The sequence below is a fragment of the Juglans regia genome, chromosome 6, assembly GCF_001411555.2.
Source record: "Juglans regia cultivar Chandler chromosome 6, Walnut 2.0, whole genome shotgun sequence".
NCBI lineage: Eukaryota > Viridiplantae > Streptophyta > Magnoliopsida > Fagales > Juglandaceae > Juglans > Juglans regia.
In genome coordinates this window covers 2856530-2884237 of record NC_049906.1, presented here as the reverse complement: position 1 = coordinate 2884237, position 27708 = coordinate 2856530, and the positions used below count along the sequence as shown (strand labels likewise).

Below are 27708 nucleotides of genomic sequence, written 5' to 3'. Positions count from 1 at the left end.
AAACACAACCTTAAACTTTTCCTTAAGTACTGGTCTTCATCCCATATGCCTATTAAAGAAGAGACTGTTTCTAGGAGGAGACTCCAATTAAGCACTTGTGAACGCATTAGAATTACATTTATATATCTTATTGAAAAACTCTATAGGTTCTGGCCATGGGAGTACTACTGATCTCGAAGCTTTTGCAATTAATCTCATTCATTGGAGTGATATTGCTTGCGATGGTGGCAGCATCGGCAGCTCAAGCTAAGCCTGGCTGCGACAACTCTTGTGGGGGTGTAGAAATTCCATATCCATTTGGCTTGAGGGAAGGATGTTACTTGGACAAGATGTTCAATATCAGTTGTGATGAAGATGATGCAATTATAGGGGTCAACGTCCGTGTTACAAACATATCCATTGAGGCTCATGAAATGCATGTCATGGCACTTGAAGCCCGAGACTGTTACAATGAGTCGGGTTCCATTGAATTCAATAATTCAACCCGGTTTCGGGCAGGCAAGTTCACCATTTCTACAACCAAAAATCAGTTCACTGTTCTTGGCTGTGACACTACGGGCATTATTCGATGGAAGAAAAATGAAAAAATATACTCGACAGGGTGCAGATCTCGATGTAATGACCTAAGCACAGCGGTCAACGGGTCTTGCTCTGGCGTTGGGTGTTGCAACGTAGAGTTTCCAGATGGCTTGGGAAATTATAATGTTAGTGTGTCCAGCTTTAAAAATCACACAAACGTATGGAACTTCAATCCTTGCAGCTATGCTTTTATCGTCGAAAAAGGAAAGTTCAACTTCTCTACGGATTACCTTCAGAAACGGGAACAGGAAAGGCGTCCAATGGTGCTTGATTGGGCAATTGGAAGCGAGACATGTGAAGAAGCTCGAAGTAAACCGGATTTCGCGTGTCATGAGGCCGATCAGAAAAGTAAATGCTATGACCCAGAAACAAGGTCGGGGTACCAGTGCAAGTGTAAGCCGGGTTACCAAGGGAACCCCTACCTCCGTGATGGTTGCCAAGGTATTTTATATATATACATACAAGATCAATATATATATATATGTATGAATATATGTACGTATATATAAAGCTTCGATCCCGAAAGATAAACATAAAGGAACTTTGATTGATTTCACTTAATATTTTCCCATTCAATCGTTTCGATCGATATATGATGTCATAACTTGATCATGATGATCACTTGACTCGCGCGCAGACATTGACGAATGTAATCATCCAACTATTAGACATAACTGCAGTAGAGCGAAAGGCTGTGTCAACACAGAAGGCAGCTTTAAATGTCGTTGCCCCAAGTGGTACCATGGGGACGGAACAAAAGATGCTGAAGGCTGTGCTGCGGATTTCTTACTAATTATTCAGATTGCCATTGGTATGTATATTTTACCTTCTAATCCTCACTCGTGTACGTTACGATTTATCTACATCTAACTACTTACTCTTGGGTTGCCAAAATTAATTAACTTAATTGCTTATCAAATTTGCAGTTGATTTTGAAATATACGTACATACATACATATATATATATATATATATATATATTCGGTTAAATATTAGTGTAGTTTGGAACAAGGATTATTATTTTGAAAAATAATACTTGTAGTTGTGAGAATGCAAGCGCCGTACAGTCGCTTTGAAAAAAATGAATAAATATGAGATCTGCATGAAAAAAAATTAAATTCTTTAATAGTAGACTCTATTATTTTTCAAAACGACTACACGTCGTTTAAACATTTTACGACTGTACATAACATTACTCTATTATTTTTATCAATAAAGTTTCCTCCTTTTTTCTCTCTCTTAATGCATTGGGGTATGTGTTATATATATATTTATTACAAATTTTATATATATATATATATATATATATATATACACTTATAATTAATTGACGACCCACCTCAGATTTGTCTGTAGAAATGTCAAAGTAGCCGGCTAGATATATAATTCATCATGAGTACTCATTCTTTCCAAATGAATGAGATCGGTCGACTATGATATATATCCAATGACCAGCTTTGCGTACTATTAAGCTTGAACATGACTAGGATTTTCTTTTTCAAAATTAAAAAATGAAGGTAGTTTTTAATTACATAAATAATTTAAAATTTATATCTTATTTTCCATCTAATTAAATATATTACTTCAATTTTTTTATGTGACTTAAAAATGATTGAGAATTATTTGTTATTCTTTTTGCTTAATCTGTAACTATTTGAAGCACATTGAAAATAAGCATAATGATTAATATAGGAAAATGCTTGAATGCCTCCCCAAGTACCCTCATATCATGTGCTCTATAATGTATTTTATTTTTTTTAATGGTTAAGAAATTAAGTGGAATTTGTATATTTTTTTTAAATGTTTAAATATTTTTAAAAAATGTTTGACAAAAAAAAGGTGGAAGCACTACTAGCTTTACATTTGAGGGGAGAATTTGGGAGGTAATAAAGTTTTTTTTTTCTTTAGATCATCATGATATTTGTTATTTTTCTTAATTTGGTTTAATCGCTAGCTTCAGGATGATGATCATTAACCGAGCAATAACCACAACAAATTCTTAGCTGCTACCCTTAATTTTGGTAAGTGGCATCGTACTTCAAATGAATAATGGCTTTAATCGGCATTTCAAATATTGCAGGTGCTGGAGTAAGCTTTATTTGTATGCTTGTGTTTACCTCTTGGATGTACTTCGTATACAAGAAAAGAAAGATAATGAAGCTCAGAGAAAAGTTCTTTCAACAGAATGGAGGCTTGATTTTAGAACAACGACTCGGCAAACAAGAAGGATCTACAGAAACACTCAAAATCTTTACCGTTGAACAGTTGCAGAAGGCTACCAAAAACTATGATGAGAGCAGGATAATTGGCCGAGGAGGTTTTGGTACGGTTTACAAAGGTTTTTTACCAGATAATAAGATTGTTGCCATCAAGAAGTCCAAGATAGAGGATGAAAACCAAATTGAGCAATTCATCAACGAGGTTGTTGTGCTCTCCCAAATTAATCATAGGCACATTGTCAAACTCTTGGGATGTTGTTTAGAGACACAAGTTCCATTGCTTGTCTATGAATTTGTCCCAAACGGTACCCTTTTTAAGCACATTCATCAGGAAAGCAATGCATCCACATTTCCATGGGAAACCCGCTTGAGGATAGCTGCAGAAACAGCTGAGGCACTATGGTATCTACACTCTGCAGCCTCAATACCTATAATTCACCGGGATGTAAAATCAACAAATATATTGCTTGATGATGATTTCAATGCAAAAGTCTCTGACTTTGGAACTTCAAGATTGGTTCCAAGAGATCAAACGCAACTAGCCACTGTGGTGCAGGGAACTCTTGGATACTTGGATCCTGAATACTTACAAACAAACCAATTGACAGAGAAAAGTGATGTCTATAGCTTTGGAGTGGTGCTCGTGGAACTACTTACAGGAAAGGAGGCACTTTCATTTGCTAGGACCGAGGAGCAAAGAAGTCTAGCCATGTATTTCATTTCTTCCATGAAAGAGGAAAGATTGTTTGAAATTCTTGAAAATCACATAGTTGCAGAAGGAAATAAGGAGCAGATCCAACAGTTTGTGGAGCTTGCAAGGAGCTGCTTAGCAGTAAAAGGGGAGGAGAGGCCTACAATGAAGGAAGTAGCAATGGAAGTAGAAGGAATAAGAAAGATGCAAAAGCATCCCTGGGTTAACTTGGAAGCAAATTCGGAAGAGGTCGAACACTTGCTTGGTGAGACATGCAGGGCTTACCCCCCCCCTCTGGAAAATAGCAGTACTATAACTATTGGATATCATCATAGCATGAATGACCATGCAACATACCCCTTGGGAGATGGAAGATGAATGTTTTATCATGCTAATATATACGGATGTTGATGTCATTTTCTTCTCATGCATGTATGCAATTTCCTGCTTTTATTCTGTATGTGCATTCCCTTATATGGGTACGACGCATCCTTTAATTTGTAGTTGTTATGTAGTGTGGTTAGCGACTTTGCAGTGAGTGCTTGTTTTTCCTGTGTTTTTTTTGTGTGTTTCAGTAATCTTTCTCGTATGACATTGCCTTCTTGTTTTTATGTTCCTACAGTTGTAATATTATAAGTTGCTGAACTGCTATATATTTTCATAATGCTCTGCGAACATATCTTCAGTAATTTATACTTGATCGACATACTGCATGCTTCAAGTTGTCTTGATAAATAAATAAACAAAGACGTACTGCTTCTACTGCTTGCATGGAATGCTTAGTTGACATAATGTTTTTTGTTCAGTCATGGAATTTCTCATGTAACTCTGTCCAAAGGATTTATTTCACCATATTAGTCCAAAAAAAAAAAAATGCAAAACACAACGAATCTGAAACAGATAATCCTATAGATTTTAAGTAGAATTTAAGTTCAAATTAATGCCCATAAGAACTAGCTCCCACACACACACACACACATACATATTCAGCTAGCCTAATCCTTTTCAAGATGATACAAAAGTACAAGCTTTGATGAAAACTTGGAGCAAAAAGTACTCTAGGTCTTTAAACACTTTCTACTAAAATTCCATAACATTAAGACTGCATTTGGGTATACGTAGTGAGATAATCTCATATTAAATCTGTGAATAGTAATAAGAAAGTGGTAAAAAAGTAATGATAAAATATATACTGAATAATAGTCACTCCACTACCCAAACATAGCCTAAGACTACGTGCAAGCTATGGATAAATCTTAGAGCATATTCTTCACATTCTAAGGGAATAAGATGAAAAAAAAAAAAAAGACTTAAAATAGTCTTGATCACACGCTCAATCTGCACTTAAAAGTTGGTTGAATGCCCAAATACCTTACAGGATTTGCAAATATAGTGGCAGTTGGCATCATGCGAAAAAAGCCTCTGAAATCAAATCCCCCTTCCCCACAATTACCTTAAAAAAAATTAATCAGTTCATCACCATATATAGTGGCAGTTGGCATCATGCGAAAAAAGCCTCTGAAATGGATAATACGTACAATTAAAGTATATCCTGATGAAATCGTCCTCTACAAAGTTTTCTGTTATGAATGCAACTCTCAACTCTCAAATATATCTGCTGCAAAAGTGAAATAAATCTACAGGGGTGCGAATCTGTTCATCGTACGAAATTAGATTGACATAAGGACTAGTTTGTGAAACTCTGCAGACTTCCTTCTGATTAGTGCAATTCTAAAACTGACTTTCTTACAGTTTAAAGTTTTTCAGATCGCGATTAGACCTTCCCAATATCTGAGGAATTAGCTGGGAGGTTTCTGTAATTAAAGTGATCAGAGGGAAGCTATAAATAATCAGACTTTTTCAATCTTTTGATCCAATCAATGCTTAACATCATGTAATTAAAGACCATGGACATAAACCCTTCTGATTATTACATGAAGCATATATATATATATATATATATATTCGTTATCAATAATCTCGTAAATATTAATTGAGAGATGGAGCTGAAGTATGGGGACAGTAGTACTTATACCAAAACATTGAACTATTAAAGATTACAATATTTATAATGTTGAATTAGTACATCAGTATTTGCTAATTAATGACTTGGACGATGTTACGTACATATTTTTAATGCTGAATTAATTATGCACAAAAACAAAAAATTTAAAAATCAGCAACCTAAATAATTAACCTATATATATTGTCAATTATGATGGCTCAAGCCAATTTCATGATCATCACCGCGATCATGATGATAATCATTATAAGATTATTGCTGCAAATAAAAGCTGATGGGAGGAATATAAAGCTGATATATGGGTAGCGAAGTTTGAAAGGAAAATTCATATAATTTTATACCAAACAAGCATATATAATATGCATGAATATGAATTAGCACAATTATATATATATATATATATATATATATATATATAATTGTGCTACTCTGTTGGGATATTGCATATATATTTTTATATGAAGCAATCACGAATTTTCGACCCTACCACCAATTCATTGAGTACTTAATCCTAAATTCATGTCACCAATTATTATGTTGACAACAAAGTTACATTAATTAATATGCAATGCATAAGTACTCTTACAAGTACATATTCTTTAATTTAGTAAATTAACTTGTAGTAATCCTATTTAGTTTTAATACAAGCTTGATTAGAAAAGAAGAAAAAAGAAAGAAAGTCCTCCAATATTGACTTGGAAGTGGTGTTGATCTACAGCGGAAAGTGCATGTGGGATGATGCTGAACTGTTCACAATATTCCTTAGGCAATAATCTTGATGCATGCTTCTGAAAGAACAATGAAAACAAGAAGAGTCAAGAGAAACACTTGTGCCACCAAGAGACTAACATCATGTTGAATAACACTGATCAGGAAATCGTCAGAGCGCTCTTTTCACTTTCAATGCTTGCAGCTTTAGAAAGACTGTTATAGCAGATCACATGTTGAGTAATGTATGGAGACTGCCAACAAGGTTGTTTGAGGAAAGGTGAATTCATGGCAGACAATGGGGTATTTGATAATTCATATCTTTGAAGCAGCTGCATGTTCGTGTTGCTCTCATTGTCGAAATAGAAGTATAGAATTTGAGTGCGTGTGAGAGAGGAAATTTAGGGACTTTTATACTCAGTAACCCTTGAAATTGCCCAAGTACCCATGTATCGTAATGCAGCAGAAATATCTACCATTTCACTCAACAAATTAGTTAGTCGTCAATCATGCAATTATTTAATAATTAAGCAATAACATAAAATAAATAAATTGCATAATACCAAGATTGATATCGAAGGGAAATCCCTTAAAGAACTCTTTAAAGGTAAAATCCTACAGGACAGCTAAATCCAAAAAAGTCAATTTCATTATTTGAAAATCAATTCCCAGTAAAGTTCAATTACAAAACCTTTGTCAATTGACACCTCACTTGACCAACGAAATATCTCATTTGTCTTCTACCGTAGTAGTAGCCAGAACCTCTGACAATCTTCAAACATTGGCTTTTCTCTTAGAACTCCAGTAGCTGAAACTCGACCAATCAATTCTCCAACATGGAGCACGATCACACTCTTTGAGAGAAACAATATGAAAATTCTCTAAGGAATTTTCTCACCAAAATATGCACTGGAAAGTACTCTAGAAAATATCTAGATTTGAATCTCTACGGATCTTAACCAGTAGGATCCCTTAAATAAACAATTTGAAAGCAGTTTTAGCTTGAGTAGGACTCTGCTGATGGTCACGAAGTCGTCTCCTGATGGAATGTTAACAATTCGCGATAACTCTTCACTGCAGTAATAACTTTCGGATCAACCTCTTCTCTAGATAGGTGCAAATTCCTTGGGACTTGATTTTCACTCTCTTTTTTTTTTTTTAAGGAAGAGGACGGTACCCCAATTTTATTGATAAGACCTCACTTGTGGCGGAAGAAAATCGTGGCTACATCAAGATACCTGGGGGCTACAATAATATAATAAAAAAAAGGCCAAACCCAGATATCAAAATGACTAAGACATCCTAAAAAGAAAAAATATAACAAAGTCCGCGGAAAAAAATGCAAGAAGCCAAAGCGGTAGTAAGAATCTTCAATCCTAGACAAAAAAAAATTACCTGCAAAACAAACACTCACAAGTAATATAGAGGGATAATGGAAACAGAAACGGGAAAACAGTACCAGGAAGAACTCTAGGAGATCCGCAAATAAGGAAGACCAACTCTGTCCAGACGAAGAAGACCTCTGAGAGTAATAGGCAGCAATTGATCGCCAGACCACTCCATATTAGAGCCACTAGCTCCCCACTTGGCAAGGAAATCTGCCACAGCATTACATTCTCGAAAAACATGTTTTATTCTATAATCCAAGCAATTCAAATTAGGGCTGATACCCGCATGGTGCGGGAGGCGGGGGCGGGGGAAAAAAATTCAATCAGCCCCGCCCCCCGCCTATGCACCATATTGTGTTTAAAAAAAAAAAATTGGTCTAAAAATATTTTTTTAGACCCAAATTATAATATAATTTAAATAATAAATTAAAATTTATAAATATAAAAAAAACTTAAACTCATTAGAGTTAAATTTTGGACTGCTTTGGCCTCTTAAGCCAACCATTATATAGGAGGCCAAGGCAATACAATAGTCATCCTTAAACCCGGTACTGGTTAAAAAAAAATTTCATAGGATCAAAAGGGTCGAAACCCTTCTGGACTTCATCTTCTGGCCGTAACCCCCCCTCTCTCTCTCTCTCTCTCTTTGAGTTTCTCACTTGTGGCTCCGCCGTCTTCTTCTCTCTCTCTTTCTCTCTTGTATTGAAACCCTAGCTCATGTCGCTCTTCCTTTGCCAATCAAAGATCTGTTCCTCATGATCGTCGTCTTCTACTTTTTCGCTCCGTCGTCAACTTCTACAACCCAATGTTAGTTTTTCTCCATTTCACATACTCTCTCTGTGTTGGTGCTATTATTTCGATTTGGGTTGTGAAATATTGTCTCTAGGTTAGTTCTTCTTGACAAATCGAAGGCTCGCATTTCCTTCTTTGGAAAATATCCCCGAAACCCATGCTTTACACTTCCAAATCTGTATTTTTTTAACAGTATTTTAGATCTATAAGCATGTGGGCAAGGATTAGGGTTTGTTTTGGGTTTGTTTTTAAACATGGGTTTTATTTATTTATTTATTTGGGTCTGTTATATGCTGTTATTTTTGCTAGATCTGCTATTTTTTCTAGTCTTGATTTGCTTTCTGCGACTGGATTTTTGTTCTCTTTGTTGATTTTGGATTTATTTTGATGTGAATGGTTGAATGAAGTAATCTTTGTGTAGTGTTTTTATGGGTTAGATCTGAATTTGTAAGACCTAGAAGGGAGACGAGTAAAAATATCCATAACCACAAAGTCTCCTAAACTCCTTATAAGATCTGGACTGGTTTTGTGAGATCTAGATCGTGGGCATAAGTTTTAGATGATGTTGAACCCATTTTCTTATAACAGACTTGTTTGGATTATCGTTTAGTTTTTCCATTTACATTTGGTAGGAAGATATTTTTGGCAGAAAATATAATTTGGTTTTTATTACAGTAAATATATTTATATAGCGTGAGGGGATACTGTCTAATTTAGATACTTAATGCGTTTCTTTTCTTTTTTAAGTTGCTCTTGTTGGAATTTCTTGCTCAGATTGTCCCTATTCTGAATATTTTTTAATGTTATTTTTCTTCGATTTTGTGGTTCAAACTCATAAATATAATTCTGGCTGTCATCAGATTGGATGGTTGTTAACATTTTTTTTTTTTAAGAAGAGACAGGGTCACATGTCCAAGAGTGGCCCCTTCCCAATTTTATTAAAAACCCTTACTTATGGCGGAGGAATACCATGGTAATAGACGTGACACATGGGGTTTACACAAAGAGCAATAAAAAGCATCCCATGTATCTAAAAAAACCAGGCTAAAAAACTAAAGACCCTCAAACAAACCACACCAGGCAAAAATGAAAACCACGACCCTCAAACAAAACACAGAATTTAAAGCCGTAATGAAGGGAGGCCTATTTTCTCAAGTCTAACCATTCCTCTTGCAACCTGTGGTAATTTGTCACCTTCTCCATATACTTTCTTGGTACCAGCCTCACTATCCCGAGCAAGTGAATCAGCAACTTGGTTGCCTTCACGAAAAATATGAGAAATTGTGAACCTCATTCCGTTGAGACCTTCTAGTAATTGCTCCCAGTAGTCCCACAAATACCACACGTTACATGCGCTTGTGGTCAACCAGTGCACTAATATAGCAGAATCACATTCAATTTCCACTTGATAAAAACCATGCTCTTTACAAACCTCAACACCCCTGGACAAGGCTCTTAGTTCTGCAGTATTATTAGTACCAAACCCAAAATAATCCAAAAATGCGACTCTAACATTCCCTAAATGATCTCTAATCACTCCACCACCACCACAAGTCCCCGAGTTTCCCTTACAGCTCCCATCAACATTTAGTTTCATCCACCCTGGACTCGGTTTGGACCATGTCACCGTACATATCGAACGATTAACAACTTGCTTAATGGGCACATTAATAGCTGACAGAATAGCTTGATCACTTGATGAAAGACTGCTATACTTAGCCATATTCTCATATATATGGTAAAGCCAAAACTTCACTGTAAGCCAGATGGCCTCATCCGATTCAGACGTCGACTCCATTCTCGCTTTGCATCTGCGCAACCACAATCGCCAAGTGATAATACTTGGAATTAATCCTACAAGCGTACCCCGTTGTGAAGCCCGTTTTGCATGGCTAAACCATGCTGAAATTCGAGAACGCCAAGTCGAGAAAGTCATGCAGCGAACACCTAGTGCAGATGCAGCTCGTTCCCAGACTGCCTTAGCAATTTTCCCAGTGCATAACACATGATCCAAAGTCTCAATGCAACCATTGATACAACAATCACATCGCGAGGCAAGAGGGACACCCATAGAACTGATCCGCGCGTCTACTGGTCAGTAATGAAACCAAGCTTTCCAAACACAAAGAGCCACCTTTAGGAAGGAGGTTATATGCCAAAACCAGTCCTTCCAAGGGAGTTCCACCCGTCTTACTCGAATAATATCCCATGTTGAGGCAGTGGTGAAAATTCCATTTTGAGTCGGTTCCCAAATATAAACATCAGAGCCCTCTTTACCAGCCTTAACCGAGTGTACCACCTCAAGAGCTCTGTTTTCTCCAATCATTTCAATAAGAGCATTCTCATCCCAAGCATTACCAACCCAAAAATCTTTAACTAAAGCCTTATGATTTACAATGTTTTGGACGTCCACACTCAGGGGCCCACTCGACAACCACCTATCATGCCAAAAAGATACTTATCCTTCCCTCACCCTTACCTTTGTGTGATCATAGACCGCTGGGAACACCTGCATAAGTGCTTTCCAGAACTGTGAGCCATTAGCCCGTGAAGCTGCCATGACCAGGCCGCCTTCCTTCGCATACTTAGCTCGAAAGAACTGCGTCCAGAGATTATCCAACGTAAGGAGACGCCACACAAGCTTCTTATGCATAGAACTCTGCATTTCATTGAAGTCACGAAGTCCTAACCCTCCTTCATTGGTCGGTTTGCAGATAGTTGACCAAGAGACCCACTTGTGCTTCAATTTACCATTATACTCACCCCAAAAGAATGTTGAGAGAATGGAATTAAGCTTGGATAAAAGGACCTTTGGAACATTGAGAACTGCCAAAAGATGAGTTGCCATACAAGACAAAACATGTTTTATCAAATGTAATCGGCCATCCTGAGATAAAGTTTTAAATTTCCAACCTGCCACCTTGTTCTGAATTTTGTTCACCAACAGTTCCAAATTTCTTGCTGTAAGCCAGCCTGTCACCAGAGTTACTCCTAAATACATCGTTGGAAAAATTCCCTCCATAAAACCCGTTTGTTAACATGTTTCCATCTTTTTCCTCTGTTTCTTAAGGCTACTTTAATGGCAGTGTGTTCTCAGTCCAAGTTACAATATTTATTTGGGTTTATAGTATCTGGTGGTAGATCCACTAAAATCAGCAAAAAAATTTCTGGAAACCTTCGTGGGAAGTAATTTTGCTTCTGAAGAAAACAGAGCCAAACTCTGTTCTTGATGGTGGTTTTTTATAGTTTTTCTGATGGCTTTTTGTTTGATTCCATAAAAGGGGCTTTTATAAAAGTACACTACTTTTCAAACTCACCTTAAAGATTTTATGGAAGAAAATTGAAGAAAATAGAAGAGAAGCAGATGGACCCAGATATTCTAAGAAACCATCATACTCTTCATGATCATTAATGTAACACCCCGTCCCCGAGGGTCCGGAGAGTTAACTCATATAACCTGATAATCAACTCTAACAAGGCTAGAGTACTTCCAAATTCAAGGATATATATTTTTCCAAACCTCAAATTAAACATAAATACTTCAATTAAATAAACCATATAAACTCATCTATCCAATTTTCAATCCAGCAACTCAAATAAAATCAACTCTTCTTCATGTCTCAAATAACAAACTAGAAATAATGAAACATTAACATAAGTCTCCATAAACCGTCTAAATCCATTGAAGCAAACTTAAGAAATATAAATAACTTCCAACATCAACACTAATACCACGAAAATACCCAACAACCATTCATTGCTAATCTTCTCCATAAACTCTAATACTGATCATCAGCTGAACCATCAATGTCATCCGAAATATTATGGAGATAAGGGGGGGTGAGTTATCAACAACTCAGTAAGCAGAGAACATATACCAATGTATAAACATAAGCATTTACAGAAATCAGAATGCAGAACAAAAATATTTTCATTTTCAGAGTGCGGAAGGAAAACAGGTTATCAAAATATCAGAGCGAAGATATAGAAATAATTTCATTCAAAATATTCTTTGGCATAGCATAAATGATCATCATCATCATCAAAACATCATATCAGAACAGAGGCCATGTATAACCCCTGTGGTAGGGTTGTGCATCTACGGATAGCCAAGCAGAACATAAAACACTCTGTCACCAAGGTGTGCACTCAAACAGAGACCACTACTATAACCCGTGGCAGGGCCGTATCCACTATTATTACCCGTGGTTGGGCCGTATCCACTATTATAACTCGTGGTTGGGCCGTATCCACTATTATAACCCGTGGTTGGGCCGTATGCCACTATTATCACCCGTGGCAGGGCCGTAACTGAACAGAACGGAAACGGAATCAAATTCAGAATCAGAGAGTCATGCCAAAGGTTTTCAGAAATCACATCTTATCCAAACAGAGTACCGAACAAAAATCTTCGGAACAGAACAAAATCATATCACAATATAATTTATGCACAAATTTCATATTCGCTCTCATTTTCAAAGTTCAGAAACGAAATGTCAAAAATAAGCTCATGTCTACACCAGTCATGACAGAAAATATTTTCTTCTTAAACAGAATCTCATGAGTAATGTAGAACAAATAACTGAGGTAGTTCAAATTTGTTTTCATAACAAAACATGCATATTTTCCAAAACGGACCTCAGTTCATTTTATTTAATGCAAAGTCTAGCATAGGAACCCCACTTATCTGAACTTATTAGCTTTTCAGAATTTTCCTCAAAATGTTGAACAATTAACAATCGTCACCTATCAAATAATCAAATAATTCTCGTAAATTTTCAATCAATCACGTATTTCAGTATTTAATCCTAAGCTTATAAAATAACCTATTTAATTCTTCAAAACCTAAAATTACCAATCATCACTTTCTAAAATCGTCAATGCTAATTTAATACTATGACTAAAACATTTAAAATTCAGATCTATTTACTAATGAAAACCACCTATGAAGCTTAATACTAAGTAATATAATTATCCATAAATATTTTAAAATAAACCATAACTATTATAAAAAAAAAAAGACTAAAATATATCTAAAATGTAGAAATAACAATACACCAATATTGTTTACTCTTAAAATAAACCTTTACTTAATAACATGTTAAAATACTTAAACGATTTAAGGTAAGTACAAGTAAAAATTTCGTTAATTAATAATAAACAAAAAGCTTTAATCGTAATTTAAAAGTCTAAAATAAAATTTCACAATTACTAAAATAATTTGCTACCAAAGTACAATTTGAAAATCCTATTTATTGTATGCAAACTTTTCTTGTACCACCCGTATAAACTACGTAAAGACAGACCAAAATATAACAACTTGAACACATTCTAAAACTAAGGGTAAAACCGTAATTCATTTTCAAATACCATGCAAAAATATAAGTTACGTAAACTGCAAATGCGAATTCAATTTCACGCAGACTCGATGCAAAAACCATAAGAACAGGGGCGCAAGGCACTCACCGCCAAGGGAGGAGCTGCGCGCGACGCGGCGAAGAAGGTCACGGTGGTGAGGCACTGAGAGAGAGAAACACGGTGAGAGAGGGACAAATTCATGCAATAGAGATGATACACGGCGTGTGCATGGAGGTGTTACCGAGAGAGAGGGTGGTGGTTTGAGTCGGCGGCAGTGTAGCAAGGTGGTGCAGGGCGTAGCTAGCAAGACCAGGTTATGGCTGTTTCCGTCGAGGAAAGTGGCTGAACGCGTGCCTAGGAAGGAGGGTTTGGCAAGAAAGTACTCTGTTTCTTGATGCAAAAACAGAGTAGTCCTGGCTTCTTTCAGGGTTTATCTGCGCGACGTGAGGCTGCCGGTGGAGGCTTGCTGTGGTTGGTCCTACTTCGGGCTAGTGTTTTCCGTCGTGTGAGGGGCCAGTCGTGCGGGTTGCAGCGTGGAAAGACTTGGCAATGGGAGTGGTTCACGGTGGTCTGGCTTATGGTGTCGCGTGGGTAGGTAGCAGCGCGAGTTTTCTTCGTATGCATATATATAGACGATTGAACATGAAAAGAAAACCATAGACGAAAACCAAACGGACGCGGAACGCGCATGAGGGATGTGCATGCGGCTGGGACGAGAGTCGTGCGGGTGAGGGGAAACAGCTACCTCAAAAACTGATAGGTTTTCTAAGATTTAGTCAAACGGGTGCGGCCTTAATCTGCAACAGATGGGCCGAACGCTAAATAAAAAATAAATAAATAAAACACTACTCGATCCATATAAATTCTGAGTCCGGGTGATACATTTAACATCAGCATCACCAGAACCAGATGAACAAATAATGCAGTGGAATCATTTCAACATGAATTTAAGTTGCATTTAGTTGAACATGAGTTATACAAGTTTATTACTTATTGCTTGAATTCAATTAATACTATTTGTTGAAATAATATATTGTTTTTCTTTTGTTTTTTATTTGGAAGGATATAATGTTGCTAGGAAAGGAGATTTCAGGCCTTCACTCAATACAGAAGAAGTTTATGTTATTGCATGTAATTTTGATATGTAATTTTACAATCCACTTTTGATATGTAATTTTTATATTTTTTAATTTTATATGTTGTAATTTTTTGTTTTGTAATGTAATTTAATATGTAGTGAATTGCATTATTGCATGCATTTTACATGATAAATATTGAATTTTTTTTAAGATGCATTTAATTAAAAAGGCAATAATTGTTTTAAATATAAAAATATGTTTGTCAACATTTTTCCTTAAAACAATTTTACTAGAATATGGGCTTTTAAGATTAAAAGAAAAAAAAAAAAGCTTTTCAGCATTTTTTTTGGTGAAAAATATTAAATACTAAACGCTTTTATTACCAAAAAAAAAAAAACAGGGTTGAAAACCAGAACCCAGATTTTCGGGTTGTAAAAATCTGGATTCATTCGGGTTCTGGCCTGGGTGATAACCCAGGTATACCCGGGCTGAAACCCGACCAGGGTTTGAAACCGTTCTGGGCTTGGTATACCTAAATACCCGGTCTGGAACCCCGATTAACACTCTTAGGAAATAGATTGAAACTCTCAAATTTTGGCAAAAAGAAAAAATAAGGAGAAAAATTTAATCTTATATGTAGACAACTTATATGAAAAAAGTGACGAAAGATCACGTAGGTGGATTGTGGAAAGAGAGACGAAAGTTGAAGTAGGTGAATGCGGAAATGAGTAATGATAGTATAGTCGTAGAGTGCGTAAGTGCTATATAATTATTTTACAAAAAGAATGAGATTTATTATTAAAAATTTAATTTTTTTATATAAATTTCGTATTTAATCACTTTTTTTATAAAGAGATTGCAAATATCATTTCGAGGAGCCCATAAAATAGGAGGGGTGTAGCATTATTTTTTATTTTAGAGAGAATGAGAGGAATTATTTTTTATTTTTTCGAAAGGACAAAAGAGATATATATATATATATATATATATTACCCTGTGGATCGGTAATTTAATTTATTTCTGCTCTTCAGAATATGATACTGCATGCACGTAACTTACGTACAGTGGTTCTATTAATATTTCTTGTTGGATCTATTCAGTGAGGTTTCTCAAATTTTGGTAATCCTCTTAATAATAGTCGATGTGAAATGATTCACTGCATAACATGAAGAAGTTAGAAAGAAAAATTGAAGGGATAGAGATGAAAGTTTCTAGAATTTATCATATAAAAAAATTAAAAAATAATTGTTTTTTTAAATTTTCTGGGTCAAGCTGCCTCCAAGACTAATCAGACTTTTTCAATTTACTTGACATTGATATATATATTGACCGGGTGTGTCAAACTGCGTGGACCACTTAGCTAGTCTATTGTGGCAAAGTCAGAGGGATGCTATTATAAAATAATGAGTCGACTTTTTCAATAATTTGATCCAATCTATGCTTACATCATGTAATTAAAGACCATGTGGACATGATAAACGTACCCTTCTGATTAATTATTACAAGATTTATAATGTTGAATTAGTCCATGATATGTATTTGTTAATTAATCACTTGGAAGTCTACTGCTAGCAGAAAGTTGTGTGGGATGATGCTGAACTGGTCTTCATGCCAAATGCCTATAAAAGCAAAGATCACTTCTAGGAGGAGGCTCCAAGCACTTGCCATGGGAGTGCTTTTGCAATTAATCTCATTCATTGGAATGATACTGCTTGCGATGGTGGCAGCAGCGGCAGCGGCAGCTCAAGCCAAACCTGGCTGCGCCAACAAGTGTGGGGATAATGTAGAAATTCCATATCCATATGGCTTGAGTGAAGGATGCTACTTGGACAAGATGTTCAGTATCAGTTGTGATGACTCTCTTAATGCAACGATAGGGAGAAACGTCCGTGTTACAAACATATCCATTGAGGCTCATGAAATGCATGTCATGGCACTTGAAGCCCGAGACTGTTACAATGCGTCTGGTTCCATTGAATTCAATAATTCAACCTGGTTTCGCGCAGGCAAGTTTACCATTTCTACAACCAAAAATCAGTTCACTGTTCTTGGCTGTGACACTACGGGCATTATTCGTTGGGAGAAAAATGAAAAAATATACTCGACAGGGTGCAGATCTCAATGTAATGACCTAAGCACAGCGGTCAACGGGTCTTGCTCTGGCGTTGGGTGTTGCAGCGTAGAGTTTCCAGATGGCTTGGGAAATTATAATGTGAGTGTGTTCAGCTTTGAAAATCACACAAACGTATGGAACTTCAATCCTTGCGGCTATGCTTTTATCGTCAAAAAAGGAAAGTTCAACTTCTCCACGGATTACCTTCAGAAACGGGAAGTACGGGAAAGGCGTCCAATGGTGCTTGATTGGGCAATTGGGGAGGAAACATGCGAAAAAGCTCGGAGAAAACCGAATTTCGCATGTCATGAGGATCAGAATAGTGATTGCCATGATGCAAAAACAAGGTCGGGGTACCAGTGCAAATGCAGGCAGGGTTACCAAGGGAACCCATACCTCCCTCACGGTTGCCAAGGTATCATAAATCTACAAAAGCTTACCTAACAATAAACATGAAAAAGATGAATATGTATGTATGTATGTATGTAGTTTTTATTTGCTTATAATATGATTACTGCATGCACTATATCTGAAGTTGATGTTTTATTTTTTTTTTTCATTTGATTCACAGATATAAACGAATGTGACAATGCTACACTGAATAAATGCGAAAGAGCAGAAGACTGTGAAAACACAGAGGGCGACCATATATGTCTTTGCCCAAAGTGGTACCATGGTGATGGAACAAAAGATGGGGGAGGTTGTGCTCCGGATTTCGTACTTATGATTCAGATTGCCATTGGTGAGCATATAACTATTTCATTTTTCTCTACGTCTAACCGATCTTGGGTTGCCAAAACAGAGCATGCTTAGAAAATATACCTGGATATCACATGCATCTTTTCGGTGTTTCTTGAACTCCATTGTCCAAGCTACAGTTTGTGCATGTCATCGTGATTTTGCAGGAGTTGTAGTTTTACATTTGATCTTTTGAAACAGCCCTTCGCTTTGGTCGTTTTTGTTACTTTAATTTCTTTGGTATAATTAACAGAGCAATAAATTCTTAATTCTATACCTTTTAATTGTTCGATCAGAGGCGTGGTTAAAATTAATAATGGCTTCGATCCGCCTTTCAAATGTAGGAACTGGAGTTGGCTTTATTTCTCTGCTTGTGCTTAGCTCTTGGGTGTACTTCGTACTCAAGAAAAGAAAGATTGTCAAGCTCAGAGAGAAGTTCTTTCAACAGAATGGAGGCTTGATTTTACATCAACGACTCGGCCAACAAGAAGGATCTACAGAAACAGTCAAAATCTTTACCGTAGATGAGCTGCAGAAGGCTACCAAAAACTATGATGAGAGCAGGATAATTGGCCGAGGAGGTTTTGGTACGGTTTACAAAGGTTTTTTAGCAGACAATAAGATTGTTGCCATCAAGAAGTCCAAGATAGAGGACGAAAACCAAATTGAGCAATTCATCAACGAGATTGTTGTGCTCTCCCAAATTAATCATAGGCATGTTGTCAAACTCTTGGGATGTTGCTTAGAGACACAAGTTCCTTTGCTTGTCTACGAATTTGTCCCAAATGGCACCCTTTTTAAGCACATTCATCAGGAAAGCAATGCATCCACATTTCCATGGGAAACCCGCTTAAGGATAGCTGCAGAGACAGCTGAGGCAATATGGTATCTGCACTCTGCAGCCTCAATACCTATAATTCACAGGGATGTAAAATCAACAAACATACTGCTCGATGATGATTTCACTGCAAAAGTCTCCGACTTTGGTACTTCAAGATTGGTTCCAAGAAATCAAACGCAACTAGCCACTGTGGTGCAGGGAACTCTTGGATACCTGGATCCTGAATACTTGCAAACAAACCAATTGACAGAGAAAAGTGATGTCTATAGCTTTGGAGTTGTGCTCGTGGAGCTACTTACAGGAAAGGAGGCACTTTCATTTGCTAGGTCCGAGGAGCAAAGAAGTCTGGCTATGTATTTTATTTCTTCCATAAAAGAGGAAAGATTGTTAGAAATTCTTGAAAATCACATAGTTGCAGAAGGAAATAAGGAGCAGATCCAACAATTTGTGGAGCTTGCAAGGAGATGCTTAGCAGTAAAAGGGGATGAGAGGCCTACAATGAGGGAAGTAGCAATGGAATTAGAAGGAATAAGAAAGATGCAGAAGCATCTCTGGGTTAACATGGTAGCAAATTCGGAAGAGGTAGAACACTTGCTTGGTGAGACATGCGAGGCTAACAAATATGGGGAAAGTAGCAGTACCATAACTACTGGATATCATCATAGCATGAATGACCATGGAACATACGCCTTGGGAGATGGAAGATGAATGTTTTGTGCTAACGTATACGGATGTTGATGTCATTTTCTTGTCATGCATATATGCAATTTCCTGCTTTTATTCTGTACGCGCATTCCCTTTATGAGTATGACGGATCCTTTGTAGTTGTCATCTAATGTGGTAAGCGACTTTGCATTGAGGCTTGTTTTTCCTGTGTTTTTTGTGTGTTTCCCTCTTTCTCGTATGACATACTGCATGCTTCAAGTTGTCTTGAGAATTAAATAAATAAACAAAGACGTACCGCTTCAACTGCATGGAATGCTCAGTTGACATAATGCTTTCCGCTCAATCATGAAACTTCTGTGACTCTGTCCAAAGGGTTTAGTTGACCATATTAATCATGTCGATCATACTGGACTTCCTTTTAATGATCAGTTTGTATTACTCCAAAAACATGCAAAATATAATGATCAATCTCAAACAGCTCATCCTATAGATTTTAAGTTCAAATTAATGCACATAAGAACTAGCTCCCACACACACACACATACATATATAGCCTAAGCCTCTTCAAGATTAAACAAAAGTACAAGCTTTGATGAAAACTTAGAGCACAAAGAAGCCTAACACTGTAGGTCTTTAAACACTTTCTACTAAAATTCCTTGATATTAAGATGGGAAAAAAAGACTTAAAAATAGTCTTCACACGCTCAATCTGCAAATAAAAGTTATAAAAATCTACAAGAATCAACCATCAAGTGAATGGACAAAGAAGCATTATAATTGAGCTGCACATGTGCAAAATAATTCTTGTTCAAGAATTCAGCAAAATAAAAGCTCAATTACGCCATGCTGCAACATTGCACAGCTAATTGTAGTGGATGTATTTCCCCGGAAAGTTTTTGTTCATTCAGTGATTCTTGGCTGATATTATCTGTTTTCATGATGTATCACGTAATCATGTGAAAGGAATGGTCACACTAGCAGAAGAAATTCAATATGGAACATGCAAAATACTATCGGCTGCCTAAAAAAAAAGTGAGCAAAATGAAGTGTGAGCACCATTTTTCCATTATATGAAGCCAATGCTTTACTCAAATCCATGATATCACCTCTAGAGATCACTGCCTTACCAAGAACGTCAAGATACTACAATATGTGTGTAATAAAGGGACGCCCACAGTTGGCACCCCTTCCTCTTTATATGCCCACATATGAAGTGGCTATTAATGGGTAACAATTGGAGATCAGGCTATATAGCCATTACTCACCTTCGAACATGTTGTGGTTGAATGCCCAAATACCTTCACAGATATAAACGAATGTGACATTGCTACACTGAATAAATGTGAAAGACCACAAGACTGTGAAAACACAGAGAGCGACCATATATGTCGTTTCCCAAAGTGGTACCATGGTGACAGAACAAAAGATGGGGGAGGTTGTGCTCTGGATTTCATAATTATGATTCAGATTGCCATTGGTGAGCATATAACTATTTAATTTTTCTCTACGTCTAACCGATCTTGGGTTGCCAAAACGGAGCATGCTTAGAAAATATACCTGGATATCACATGCATCTTTTCGGTGTTTCTTGAACTCCATTGTCCAAGCTACAGTTTGTGCATGTCATCGTGAAACAACCCTTCGCTTTGGTCCTTTTTGTTACTTTAATTTCTTTGGTATAATTAACAGAGCAATAAATTCTTAATTCTAGACCTTTTAATTGTTCGATCAGAGGCGAGGTTAAAATTAATAATGTCTTCGGTCTGCCTTTCAAATGTAGGAACTGGAGTAGGCTTTATTTCTCTGCTTGTGCTTAGCTCTTGGGTGTACTTCATACTCATGAAAAGAAAGATTCTCAAGCTCAGAGAGAAGTTCTTTCAACAGAATGGAGGCTTGATTTTACATCAACAACTCTGCCAACAAGAAGGATCTACAGAAACAGTCAAAATCTTTACCGTAGATGAGCTGCAGAAGGCTACCAAAAACTATGATGAGAGCAGGATAATTGGCCGAGGAGGTTTTGGTACAGTTTTCAAAGGTTTTTTAGCAGATAATAAGATTATTGCCATCAAGAAGTCCAAGATAGAGGACGAAAACCAAATTGAGCAATTCATCAACGAGGTTGTTGTGCTCTCCCAAATCAATCATAGGCATGTTGTCAAACTCTTGGGATGTTGCTTAGAGACACAAGTTCCTTTGCTTGTCAACGAATTTGTCCAAAATGATACCCTTTTTAAGCACATTCATCAGGATAGCAATGCATCCACATTTCCATGGGAAACCCGCTTGAGGATAGCTACAGAGACAGCTAAGGCAATATGGTATATGCACTCTGCAGCCTCAATACCTATAATTCACAGGGATGTAAAATCAACAAACATACTGCTCAATGATGATTTCACTGCAAAAGTCTCTGACTTTGGAACTTCAAGATTGGTTCCAAGAAATCAAACGCAACTAGCCACTGTGGTGTAGGGAACTCTTGGATACCTAGATCCTGAATACTTGCAAACAAACCAATTGACAAAGAAAAGTGATGTCTATAGCTTTGGAGTGGTGCTCATGGAGCTACTAGCAGGAAAGGAGGCACTTTCATTTGCTAGGTCCGAGGAGCAAAGAAGTCTAGCCATGTATTTCATTTCTTCTATGAAACAGAATAGATTATTTGAAATTCTTGAAAATCACATGGTTTTAGAAGGAAATATGGAACAAATCCAACAATTTGTGGAGCTAGCAAGGAGCTGCTTAGCAGTGAAAGGGGAGGAGAGGCCTACAATGAGGGAAGTAGCAATGGAATTAGAAGGAATAAGAACGATGCCAAAACATCTCTGGGTTAACATCGTAGCAAATTCTGAAGAGGTCGAAGACTTGCTTGTGGAGACATGCGAGGCTAACAAATATGGGGAAAGTAACAGTACTATAACTACTGGATATCATCATAGCATGAATGACAATGGAACATACGCCTTGGGAGATGGAAGATGAATGTTTTATCATGCTAACACATACGGATCTTGATGTCATATTCTTCTCATTCACATATATGAAATTTCTTGCTTTGATTCTATTGGCGCATTCCCTTCTATAGGTATGACGGATCCTTTGTAGTTGTCATCTAATGTGGTTAGCGACTCTGCATTGAGGCTTGTTTTTCATGTGTTTTTTTTTTTTTGTGTTTCACTCTTTCTCGTATGACATACTGCATGCTTCAAGTTGTATTGACAGAATCAAATCCCACAAAATTAGCAATTTCTTGATATTAGGAAATTTGTCATTTAATTGTAATTATTTCCTTTTTCATAGTTACCATAGAAAGACTAAGCATGTATCTATTTATTTTCAAACACTCCTATACTGTAAGTTACGGTTTTGTGATATACAGAGTTCAATTCTTTACATGGTATCAGCCAAACAACATTCCTAAGCTTCTCACCCAACGCCTTCCATGGCCACTTCCTCCAACCCTCCTCCTTCCCCATATCTCCTTCACCCATCTGATTCCCCTAGCCTCATTCTAGTCTCTGGCATCCTTACCGAAGACAATTACCCCAAATGGCAAAAAGCCATGACCCGTGCACTCAACGCCGAAAACAAACTCAATTTTGTTGATGGTTCTCTTTCCCCACCTGACACAGATTCACCAAACTATACTCAATGGAATCAAACCAAAGACATGGTTCTTACATGGCTTCTTAACTCCATCAGTCCCTCCATCGCAAACTCTCTCTAATTCCATACTGATCCTCGTGAGGTGTGGCTTGATCTTCAATCCCGTTTCTGCCATGGGAATAACGCGCGGGTCTATCACCTTAAACGAGAGTTATCCTCCCTACACCAAAATACCACATCCATTCATGAATACTACAACCAGATCAAACAACTTTGGGATGAACTAAGTCACCTCTAAAAATGCAGTGACCTTAAAGAATTTCAACAACAAGCGGAGGATGAACGTGTTTACTAGTTTTAACTTGGCCTCAATGATTCATTCTCTCAACTGAGATCCCAGATTTTGGCACTGGAACCCCTTCCCCCTATCACCAAAATTTTCTCTATTTTGTTTCAGGAGGAACAACAGCGACTTCTTCAACTTCGCAATCCTCCGTCCGAGCTCCATAGCTTTGCTACCCATTCCAGTGGCTCTCACAAACCACCACTAAAATGCTTGGGATGCGCCTGGAATGGACACACACGTGACCGATGCTGCCTTCTCATCGGGTATCCTCCAGGCCGTGAGCCCCGCACGAAATCGCAACCCTCCCTTCTCGACAAACCGCCTCCTACTCCACTGTCGATGGCTCACCAGGTGTCATCCTCCACTGCGAACCTACCGACGCTCAGTCTCACTCCCGATCTCTACCAAAAGCTCATGAATTTACTCAGCCCCTCAACCCCGAACGCCAATTTCATGGGTAAAGTTTCTAACTCTCTCTCTTCTGCTCAAGGCCGAACATGGGTCATCGATAGTGGAGCTAGCCACCACATGTGCCATGATCGGACCCTCTTCACTGAACTTTCTTCTCCTTCGCATGCTCCGAATGTCTGCTTACCCACTGGTGTTTATCTTCCAATTGAAGGGATCGACACCATTCATTTGGCCGATTCCCTCATTTTGTCTAATGTCTACTTTGTCCCTTCCTTTAATTTCAATTTACTTTATGTACCCCAACTCACCACAAATTATACTTGTCTTGTCATTTTTTCCTCTACTCATTGATTTTTTTAGGACCCACAGTCGATAAAGCTTATTGGAGTGGGTGAGTTTTGCAATGGGCTTTATGTGTATCGGCCTCAACCTGTCACGGCTTTTTCTATTTAGACTCTTACTAATAAGATCCTATGGCACCAACGCCTAGGTCATCCCTCTCATTTAAATATTCCCACTCTTTTCAATAATAATCCTTGTATTATTTCTGATTGCGATGTTTGTGCTCGGTCGAAACATACTCGACTTCCTTTTCCTTTAAATGCTAATAAAAGTACTTTTACTTTTAATTGTATTTTTTGTGATATATGGGATGGTTACCATACTTCTTCTATCTGCGGTGCCCATTATTTTCTTACAATTATTGATGATTTTTCTCGCTCTACATAGATTTATCTCATGCGACATAAATTTGAAGCATATACTCATCTCATACATTTTTTTGCACTTATCCAGAATCAGTTCAACACCATGATTAAAATTATAAGAACTGATAATGGACAAGAATTTTTATCCCATAAATTTCAAAATTATCTTCATGACCACGGGATCATTAATGAGCGTACCTGCATTGAGACTCCGCAACAAAATGGTGTTGCGGAGTGCAAACACTGGCACCTTCTGAATGTCGCTCGTAGTCTTCGATTTCAAGCACATTTACCCTTAAAATTTTGGGGTGAATGTATTCTCACCGCCGCTTATCTTATTAATCGCACCCCGAGTCGTACTCTTCAAAATAAATCCCATTTTGAACTCCTCTTCAATATCTCACCAAATTACGTTCATTTACACGTATTTGGATGTCTTTGTTACGCTTAAATCCTCCATGCTTCCCGTAATAAATTCTCACCTCGTGCCTCAAAATGCGTATTTCTTGGGTATCCCGGTCAACATAAAGCTTACAAGCTTTACAACTTGGACACCCAAGCTATTTTTTATTCTTGTGATGTTACTTTTCACGAACAAACATTCCCATTTCAAACCGCTTCTTCCCCTCCCGATCCATCACTACCCATCATTCCTCTCCCTATTCCTGAACCCATAGCTTCTCCTACCTCCTCTACTTCTATTCCCGACCCACCCCCACCTCCACCACCTCCTCCTTATATTCGTCCTAGACGCACCACCACTCGCCCTGCAAACCTTCAGGATTATGTCTGTCCAACCATACACATGGAGTCCACTGTATCCTCATCTACTGCATCAGTCTCAGGTACTGCTCATCCTTTATCTATTTTTTCTTTCATATTCTCGTTTTTCTCCTTCTCATCTTACCTTTATAACTGCTCTCACCACATCTGTTGACCCTTCTTGTTACTCTACTGTCATTCACCATTCTCATTGGTGCGAGGCCATGGTTGCTGAAATCCGAGCCTTAGAGGATAATGTCACTTGGACTCTTGAACCTCTTCCTCTTGGTAAGAAACCCATTGGATGTAAATGAGTTTTCAAAACTAAACTCAAAACTGATGGATCCTTCGATAGGTACAAAACTCGACTAGTTGCTAAAGGTTACACTCAAGTTGAAGGTCTTGACTACCATGAAACATTTGTTCCAGTTGCTAAAATGACCATTGTCTGCTGCTTACTGGCCGTCGCTGCCACAAAAAATTAGGTCATCCAACAACTTGATGTTCACAATACTTTTCTACATGGTGATCTTGATGAAGAAGTTTATATGACCCCCCCACCTGGATATTGCCCTAAGGGGGAGACTCGTGTGTGTCGACTTCGGAAATCTCTATATGGCCTCAAACAAGCCTCCCACAACTGGTTTTTTAAACTAACAACTGTGCTTCTAGATGCAGGTTTTATTCAGTCTCAGGCAGACCACTCTTTATTCACTCTTATCACTCATGCTAGAATCACCATTGTCCTCATTTATGTTGATGACTTCTTAGTTGCTGGCAATGATACTTCCCAGATCGATGTTTTCAAAAGCATTCTCTCTACAAACTTCAAAACAAAGGATCTCGGCTCCCTCAAATATTTTCTTGGTCTTGAAGTTACTCGCTATCAGAAAGGCATCTTCCTCAATCAACGCAAGTACACACTTGATATCCTTATTGATAGTGGTCAACTTGGTGCCCGGACCGCTCAATTTCCCATGGAACAAATTTGAAGCTCACAGATTGTGATGACTCTCTTCTCACCGACCCTGGTGCCTATCGACAACTGGTTGGATGTCTCATTTATCTAACTTTAACACGTCCTAATATTGTTTTTATAGTGAATATTCTCAGCCAGTTCATGCATGCTCCTCGAGATCCACACATGCAAGCTGCTATCCGCGTTCTTCGCTATCTCAAAGGTAGTCCCGGTCAAGACATTTTTTTTCTCATCATTTAGCAATTTACATGTTACCGCTTACACAGACTCAGATTGGGCCAGCTGCCCCACTACTCGAAGATCCACCATAGGATTTTTCATTCAGCTCGGCACGAGTCCCATTTCTTGGCGGACAAAAAAATAGACGACAGTGGCACGTTCCTCTGCTGAAGTCGAATACCGCACCATGGCAGTCACTACTTGCGAACTCACCTGGCTGAAACAGCTCCTCACAGATCTTGGTGTCTCTCATTCTGATCCTATCAGTCTTTATTGTGACAATCAATCTGCTCTACACATCGCTCACAACCCTGTCTTTCACGAGTGCACCAAACACATTGAGATTGATTGTCACATTGTTCATGATAAAATTCGGGCAGGCTTCCTTACAGCCATTCACACCTCTTCTCATGAGCAACTTGCAGACATCTTCACCAAAGTTTTGGGACAGGAACTTTTTCACCACTTTCTACACAAGTTGGGCATTACAGATCTCCATGCACCAACTTGAAGGGGAGTATTGACATAATCAAATCCCACAAAATTAGCGATTTCTTGATATTAGGAAATTTGTCATTTAATTGTAATTATTTAGAAATTTTGTTTTTTAATTGTAATTCTTTCCTTTTTCATAGTTACCATAGAAAGACTAAGCATATATCTATTTATTTTCAGACGCTCTTAGATTGTAAGTTACGGTTTTGAGATATACAGAGTTCAATTCTTCACAAGTTGTCTTGAGAATGAAATAAATAAACAAAGACGTACCGCTTACTGCATGGAATGCTCAGTTGACATAATGCTTTCCGTTCAGTCAAGGAACTTCTGTGACTCTATCCAAAGGGTTTAGTTGACCATATTAATAATATCTATCAGACTAGACTTCCTTTTAATGAGTTTGTATTACTCCAAAAAATGCAAAATATAATGAATCTCAAACAGCTCATGCACATAAGAACTAGCTCCCACACACACACACACAGCCTAATCCTCTTCAAGTTTAAACAAAAGTACAAGCTATGATGAAAACTTAGAGCACAAAGAAGCCTAACACTCTAGGTCTTTAACCGCTTTCTACTAAAATTCCTTGACATTAAGATGGGAAAAAAAAGGACTTAAAATAGTCTTCACATGCTCAATCTGCAAATAAAAGTTATAAAAATCTACAAGAATCAACAATCAAGTGAATGGACAAAGAAGCAAAATATTGAGCTGCACATGTGCAAAATAATTCTTGTTCAAGAATTAAGCAAATAAAAGCTGAATTACACCATGATGCAATATTGTGCAGCTAATTATAGACTTTAGTGGAAGTATTTCCCCAGAACGTTTTTGTTCATTCAGTGATTCTTGGTTGATATTATATGTTTTCATGATGTATCACGTAATCATGTGAAAGGAATGGTCGCACTAGCAGAAAAATTCAATATGGAACATGCAAAACACTATCGGCTGCCTCAAAAAAAAAGTGAGCAAAATG

At 37.5% G+C, this 27708-nt stretch overlaps 3 protein-coding genes and 1 pseudogene across 3 annotated transcripts; 3 read left to right on the top strand and 1 right to left on the bottom strand.

Moving 5' to 3' along the window:
• The first annotated feature begins 155 nt into the window (after positions 1-155).
• On the top strand, positions 156-3867 carry LOC109017900 (putative wall-associated receptor kinase-like 16). The gene is made up of 2 exons (XM_035691096.1): positions 156-1020; positions 2660-3867. Exons 1-2 carry the CDS (start codon positions 156-158, stop codon positions 3865-3867), a joined length of 2073 nt encoding a protein of 690 aa, XP_035546989.1.
• Positions 3868-10347: 6480 nt separating this feature from the next.
• LOC108981286 lies at positions 10348-11401 on the bottom strand. The gene is made up of 4 exons (XM_018952396.1): positions 11314-11401; positions 10880-11226; positions 10595-10783; positions 10348-10488 (listed from the first exon to the last, which is right to left on the bottom strand). Exons 1-4 carry the CDS (start codon positions 11399-11401, stop codon positions 10348-10350), a joined length of 765 nt encoding a protein of 254 aa, XP_018807941.1.
• A 5260-nt stretch (positions 11402-16661) lies between these two features.
• Positions 16662-19378, top strand: LOC108998423 (putative wall-associated receptor kinase-like 16). The gene is made up of 3 exons (XM_018974975.2): positions 16662-17365; positions 17522-17692; positions 18033-19378. The coding sequence occupies exons 1-3, from the start codon at positions 16672-16674 to the stop codon at positions 19235-19237; spliced, it is 2070 nt and encodes a 689-aa protein (XP_018830520.2). The 5' UTR covers positions 16662-16671; the 3' UTR covers positions 19238-19378.
• Positions 19379-20947: 1569 nt separating this feature from the next.
• Positions 20948-22180, top strand: LOC108998436 (annotated as a pseudogene).
• The last annotated feature ends 5528 nt before the right edge of the window (positions 22181-27708 follow it).